This window comes from Ziziphus jujuba, chromosome 5 (genome assembly GCF_031755915.1).
Source record: "Ziziphus jujuba cultivar Dongzao chromosome 5, ASM3175591v1".
NCBI lineage: Eukaryota > Viridiplantae > Streptophyta > Magnoliopsida > Rosales > Rhamnaceae > Ziziphus > Ziziphus jujuba.
The window spans coordinates 26,374,270-26,381,892 of NC_083383.1; the positions used below are offsets into that span (position 1 = coordinate 26,374,270).

Genomic DNA, 7,623 nt, shown 5'->3' on the forward strand with positions numbered 1-7,623 from the left:
TAAGAGGCTATTTTATTTCATATCAAGTGGCCTTAAAAAATATATATATATATATATATATAATACATTAATTTCATGTACCATTAAATGTGTCATACTAGATAGATAATACACTGTTAAATTAGAGGCTCATTCTAATTTGTATATCATGAGGTCAATCTGATTAATATGATGAGGCTTGGTAGATATGATAAAAGGTTAATTGTATATAATATACATAAAATTTTATTTTACTCTTGTTGCTTATCTTATGTTGGAATTAGTTCTTGATTTTTTGTCTCCAAAATTCTATCCTTTTCTGTTCCATTAATAAAAAATAGACATGTATTTTCACATTTTCACATTGATAACTGTTGAAATACTATTTATTCCAAAATGAGAGGTGGATTTTCATTGATAACTGTTGAAACACCATTTATTCTAAAATGAGAGGTTTATTCTAAAATGAGAGGTGAATTTTCATTTCATTTATATTTTTCTCTAACACTCTTTTTCATATGTAGGCTCCATTTTTTTTTTGGACTTTTTTGAATTCTTACATGTGTTTTTAATTTTTTGGAAAGATTTATTGAATTTTAAACCCAGAAACTTTGAATCTCTAACTTTGATATCATGTTGAAATATTATTTATTTCAAAAGCTTAAACTGATGGAAAATGAACTTTCATTTCATTTATATTTTTTTTTAACATTCTCTTTCATATGTAAGTCTCCTTTTCATTTTGCATTAATTATAACAAGGAATAAAATTTTTCATGTAAATGCTAAACACCAACAAATCCCACCTTACTAAAATTGGAAAAGAAACCGTATGAATGCAAAACATCACCGAGGCCCACCTCATAAAAATTTTAAACACTATCGGCTTCCACTGTCTGTAAGTCCCCACCTCGCTGCGCTAATATCATCAACAAGGCCTCTACGGCCATAAAATTGGTCCAAAACGCCACTGTTTATGCCGTGGGCAGCTGTTCGCATTCAAAATAAGAAGAAAAAAAAGAAAAAAGAAAAAAAAAAGGGGTTCTTCAACTCATTAAATATCCCATTAAATATTAGTCTATACCATATCACACACTATCAGCTTTGAAGAAGACTAAGTTGTTCAACTCATTAAATTTCCCATTATCACTCTCATGTTATGTGGTACAGGCATGACTCTTATTGATCGCCAATCTATTCTCTCACACACATAAAATATTCGAAAAAAGTTTCACCATTCATCAAAAAACAAATGAGAAGAGTTTCACCAACCACGTGGCAGATAAGGACGTCAAAACTACAAATTTTGTACATAAAAATTTTGTTGCTTGTGTTCCTCGTTAGGCCACTTCATATGCATCAATTTAAAACCAAATTTTTTTATTTCTTTTATTTTATTTTACATTTTATTTTTTGGTTTTTTAATGTCAACTGTTATGAATTATATATATATATATATATATATTTCTTTTTTAAATAGATTTTATTTTAGCTACCTACCACCACGCCAAGACAAGTATTAGTCTATACCATATCACACACTATCAGCTTCCACTACTCCATAATTCCACCAAAAAATAAAATAAAATAAAATGGCGACCGAAACCGAAATCCGGTTCGGAATCCTCGGTTGTGCCGATATAGCCAACAAGGTCTCCGGGGCGATAAAACTGGCACAAAACGCCACCGTTTATGCCGTGGGCAGCCGTTCGCTTGAGAAAGCCAAGGCCTTCTCTGCCGCAAACAGCTTGGGTCCCAACGTCAAGACTTACGGATCGTACGAGGAAGTTCTCGACGATCCCGATGTCGACGCCGTCTACATTCCGTTGCCGTGCGGCTTGCATCTCCGGTGGGCCGTTCTCGCTGCTCAGAAGAAGAAACACATACTGCTTGAGAAGCCGGTGAGTTTGAATGTGGCGGAGTTCGATGCCATTGTTGATGCTTGCGAATCCAATGGAGTACAGATCATGGACGGTACCATGTGGATGCACCATCCCAGGACCGCTGCCATGAGAGAATTCCTCTCCGATGCTCACCGTTTTGGTGACCTCAAATTGGTACATTTGCCTTCTAATTTCCCCATCTCTTCTAATTTCACAGAGAAAAAAAGAAATGGTTTTTATGTTTTTTTTTTTTGTAAAAAAAAGATAGAGTGATAAAAGTTTAAATATTTATTATTAAAGTTTTTTTTTTTTTTTAAACAATTTTGAAGGAGGGAATTGAAATAGGAATGGACCTATTTTGACATTACAAGTAATCAGGAACGATCCATGATGACATTGATGGTTATTAATTGGTTTAATTTAAATTATATTGGACTTTAACCGGTTTATGAAAATGTTATGTTAGAATAGATTTCACTGCAAATTATCTCAAATAACCTTTTTTTTTTTTTTGGTTATAATAAAGATCATGATATTTTCTTGAAATTTATAGCCAGTGGAGTGGCAATGGTCGAATATTCGGACTGTTTTGCTATTGACACGCATGTTTGTGCATATACATGTTTGTGCATATATGTATATAGAATAGTTATACGTGCGGAACACATTAAAATGTTTACACGTTTTATTATGTATTCTGTGTACATATATATAATAAAATCGATGCATTTTAAAAAAAAAAAATACTTTTGATGTGATTCACATGTCACAAAATTTCTATATATATATATATATATATATATGAGGCTCAATTTCAATTCTAAAATGGGCAGATTTATAACGCAATTCCAATTACAAAATGGATGGGCATATTTTACACTAGTTGGCCACCCTCTTTTCTATTTCCTTATGTAACACCGATAAACAAACCTAGTCTAGTTATAAATAAATAAATTAAAAAAAAAATCAAATGAAATTCTACGAACAACCAAAAATCCTGAAACTTAATTTGTTTGTGTTAATTTTCACTTTAGCTAAGATTTGATCATAAAACCATCAAAATTACAAAGGAAAAACAAAATATATAGTAGTAGTAATAGTGATTTTGTTTTTTCAAAAATATTTTTGACACTCTCTCTCTCAAAGTTGATCTGAATTTATTACAATACACACAGATACACACATGCTTTTCCCTTGCCTGTGGTGAAGATTTTCTCAAGAACAACATCCGCGTAAAACCAGGACTCGATGGTCTAGGTGCTCTCGGCGATGCAGGATGGTATTGCATAAGAGGAATCCTTTGGGCTGCAAACTATGAGCTGCCTAAAACAGTCATAGCCTCGGAAGGTGCTGTGCTCAACGAAGATGGTGTAATTTTATCATGTTCCGCATCTTTGCATTTCCAAGATGGCAAAATTGCAACATTCTACTGCTCTTTCTTATCGTATTTGGCCATGAAAATCACTGCCATCGGAACCAAAGGGACGTTGGACGCAAACGATTTCGTCGTCCCTTTCGGCGATAAGCCTCATTTCACTACGGCTACAAAATGTTGGTTCAACGATGTTCATACGGCTTGGGAACCCAAACCTATTCAGCATCCCATCGGCTCTGATGATCTTCCTCAAGAGGCGAGGATGGTTACCGAGTTTTCGCGGTTGGTCAGAGAGATTAAGAAAGGTTCGAAACCGGAGAAGAAATGGCCGATGATTAGTAGGAAGACACAGTTGGTAATTGATGCTGTCAAAGCTTCCATTGAAAATGGTTTCCAGCCTGTGGAGCTTTGATTAATTGCTGTTAACGAATAAACTAGTGTTTTGTTAATTTCACTTTCTTGTTTTCTGAACAATTTAAAAGGTTCTCATTTGTGTGTTTTACTAATAAATGCCAAGTTTATATGTAGATATATATTTATCCATTGTTCTTTGAAAACAGTTTCTAAAAACAAATTGTTTTATAACTCTGAGAACATCAAACATTTTAAAGGTTGTTTTGGACAACTACAACAACTATAACAAGTATCAATTAGTAATAAGCTATCAAACAATATACTAATTAATGTTAAGGAAAAGAAATTACAAAAATGAAAACAAAGATTATAGCCTCAATATATTGATTAATGTCCTGTAGATAGGCTGCCTCGCTAATCAATGATATTGAACAAAAATATCTATTATTTCCCCATTGCTAGGGGGAAAAAAAAAAAAAATCCATCAGTTTCCAATCTTCTTAAACTTCAAAACATGCGCATCTAAAATGAATCTAAAATGAAATTTAATAAAGAAACTACAATATTTTCATCGTATTAACCGAAAATACTGAAATCATAATTATTGACCATGAGCATGAGCATGAACCCGAAAAGATTTATATATATATATATATATAGCATGACTTAAGCAAATAACTATTGAGAATTACAAAATTAAGATTTAAAATATGAAAATAAAGTTACAACTTATAATATAAAAACCCTACGAATAATGCTAAGCAGCCAATACACCCATATAGCTAGATTCAAACGAACAGTTTTTTTTATTTTATATATATATATATATATATATATATTTTTAATCCAAACTAAACGTTGTTTTATATAAGCTAGTTAGCTATAGCTACATGCATTCATTCATGTCGAGGTTATTTCTTGAAACATTTGGAGTGTCCTCCTTGCACTCAGCGACATCTATATTTATAACATTTTTCCGACCACTCTCCTCCTCAGCCATCTCCTCCTTCTTGGGCACAGTGACGGTCAGAACTCCGTTCTCCAACCCGCACTTGATTGCGTCCAAATCCACATTATCAGGTAGCCGGAACCGTCTGACGAAGCTGCCACATTGCCTCTCAACGCGGTGCCACCGGTCAGTCTTGTCCTTCTTCTCCTTGCTTCTCTCCCCGCTTATCTGGAGTATGTTCCCGTCTTCCACTTGCACTTTCAGGTCTTCTTTCTTCACCCCTGTAATAACCACTATTATTGTTGTGATTTTTACTCCAAAACTGTAACTTCCCTAGTATACTTGCAACCATTTCACACGGTGGTGATACTATGACGCATAGCCCTACCGTACACCCTATTGCAGCCGATTCCTTCTTTTTCTTCATGTTAGAGTTAGAGAATTCATGAGCTTAATTATAGGAAAGATAAAAGAAAATTGGATTACAGCGATTTCATCCAAACCTAGGCAAAACCAAAATCTATAAGTATATTTTCAATAATTTTATTACCGAATCAAAATTACCTATAAATAGATTTGTCAACTTGAATATATATATATATATATATTATTTTGAAATTAATTAATCAAATTTAGTTGATATAGATGGTAATGAATGATTGATGATAAATCCGATATTATTATAATTTCTGAATCAAGGATTGAATTGTGAAAATTGAAAAAAAGTTTGGCACTAGAAAATGTAATTTTTGCACAAGGAGAGAGAGTATTGGATTAGTTGAGAAATTGGTTAAAAAAGGGGGGCAAAACCGGGAAGATCGGCACGAAAGATGTGAGCGGTGTCGTTTTCACGCCAGTCCACGTTGGCAGTAGCGATAGTAGTGGTGGTCTCGTCACGATGATGACCTTGACCCGAGCTTGATTGTCCTCCGTGTCGTAAGATGAATGGGTCCCACATACTGTAAACGTCGTCGTTCCATCCTCCTTGGTTCCCTCCATACCACGGTCCTAAGGATGCCATTAACTATGATTTTTGGGTTTCAACCCCTTCTTTATTTTTTTTATTTTTTCTCTACTTGAAATTGGATATTGTTTTTGGAGATCGACCTTTTAATGGAAGCTAGCTCGGTGGAGGTATTCCTATGAGTTGGTTTGGGTGTCACGGTTTGTGTCTGCCACGTGGGAGTCATTGTGACACGACTGCTATTAGAATGACACTTGGTCAATTTGGTGATGCCACGTGATTTTCTATTTTCTATATATATATATATATAAACCACAAGCTTGGTGTCCTTGTCTACCGCTAAAATGTGACACTTGTCATTTTTAATTTTTAAGTTTTTTACCTTCTATCAACGATCAAGAAATATATGTAAAATCTTGTTATAATGGACAATATCGTTTGAAATTGGATTATATCCGTATTTTATTTACATTTTTAGAAATTTGGGATAAATATAGAAGTACCTATCAGATTTTAAATAAATCATTTAAATTTTTAAAATAGTTTAAATTTATCTTTATTCTTTTATTAAAGTTAAATTACTTTTGAATTCCGCTTGTTTCTTTTTTTTTTTTTTCCCAAACAATTATTTTATAGATTTCAATTTTTTTCCTTTATTTTTAATTAAATTTTATTTAAACTATGTAATAATTTTAATTACATGAATCTTTTTTAAATAATTTGTATATTTGAAACTAAATATAATTGAAAATTTATAAATATATATTTTTTGTTAAAAAATAATATATTTAATTAAATATATTTGACAAATTATCACTTGGTTAAAAAAAAAATTATATGATGTAAACTAAAAAAATTATCACATAGTTTAAATTGCCAACTAATAACATATGTTATTATTATTTATTTTTTAACATAATAACATGTGTTATTAACAAATATTTTTGATAAATATTTTTATACTTCTAGCACTACAGGTCTAATAAACTATTTACGATATCTTACAAGAAGTCCTCTTCATACATAAGTTTTCATGCAGAGGTTTATTTTTGTAATTAAAAAAAAAATTAAGCTCTAATTCGCTTATCCTTTGTAAGGAAGTCTAGTGGCATTGTCTACCCTTTCCATATATCATGAGATCTTGGTTTAAATTACGGAATGATAGAAAAAAAAAATCCAAATTAAAAAGGAAAATTAGAAAGTTTTTTGTGTGCTCAAATAGCGTGTGACCTCACACTGATGCAGAAATATGGAATTAAAATCGAAATACGGTAAATATGTTAAATTAACAGAATTACCATATAATCCTCTTATAAAAAGGCAATTTCCTTAATTATTTACGTTATTTGAATTGGTTTAGAATTAATTACAACGTCCAAAAAAACTAATATAAAAGCAGGAATGAGAGTTTAAAATCCAAAATATCATAGAAGAGATAAAAGAAGAAGACAAGATAAAAACATAAGCATAATGGTTTCTCTGACAAAGTGCTTCTTCTTGGTGTTTCTTGGCCTTGTTGCTTTGCTAATTTTCAACTCAGGTAACAACTTATTGGAGGGAATTATTATTATTATTATTATTATATATTCTATTCTCTTTATATATATATATATATATATTCTCTTCTATAATATTGTTGCTCTTATGATTTTTTTATATTATTATAATTATACAATTTAATTCTTTTATTCTTTTTTTGTTTGAATAAATAATTTTGTTTGCAGGAGATGCATCAGCAGAAATAGCACCATGCACAACCTTAGTAAGTCAAGGACCATGTTCGGCATTTCCTGACTGCAACCAATATTGCCTTGAAAATTCAGGGGCTAAATGTGGTGGAGAATGTGCTCCGATTCGTCCTGGATCTACCAACACTTTTTGCTTTTGCAAATTCTGATGATCGATTAGGGCTTCAAATTAAGTTCAGACACATTTTATTTTATTTTTTCTTTTTCTTTTTCTTTTTTTCTGAAATCATACCGAGAGATATCTATGTTGAGTCTCATGGTTTGTCCTTGAATAAAATTCTTGATGTTGTTTTCTAATGAAAACTGACAAATTTTTACCACATGGCTAACAATGGTATTTTTTTGTTAGATTTATACATATAATATATATAT

The 7,623-nt window shown here is 31.7% G+C and overlaps 2 protein-coding genes across 2 annotated transcripts; one reads left to right on the top strand and one right to left on the bottom strand.

Moving 5' to 3' along the window:
- The first annotated feature begins 1,491 nt into the window (after positions 1 to 1,491).
- On the top strand, positions 1,492 to 3,765 carry LOC107421381 (uncharacterized oxidoreductase At4g09670). Its single transcript, XM_016030610.4, has 2 exons — positions 1,492 to 2,035; positions 3,037 to 3,765. The coding sequence occupies exons 1-2, from the start codon at positions 1,571 to 1,573 to the stop codon at positions 3,646 to 3,648; spliced, it is 1,077 nt and encodes a 358-aa protein (XP_015886096.3). The 5' UTR covers positions 1,492 to 1,570; the 3' UTR covers positions 3,649 to 3,765.
- Positions 3,766 to 4,213: 448 nt separating this feature from the next.
- Positions 4,214 to 5,616, bottom strand: LOC125422841 (16.9 kDa class I heat shock protein 1). The gene is made up of 2 exons (XM_048475049.2): positions 5,350 to 5,616; positions 4,214 to 4,820 (listed from the first exon to the last, which is right to left on the bottom strand). The coding sequence occupies exons 1-2, from the start codon at positions 5,558 to 5,560 to the stop codon at positions 4,477 to 4,479; spliced, it is 555 nt and encodes a 184-aa protein (XP_048331006.2). The 5' UTR covers positions 5,561 to 5,616; the 3' UTR covers positions 4,214 to 4,476.
- Positions 5,617 to 7,623: the final 2,007 nt, after the last annotated feature.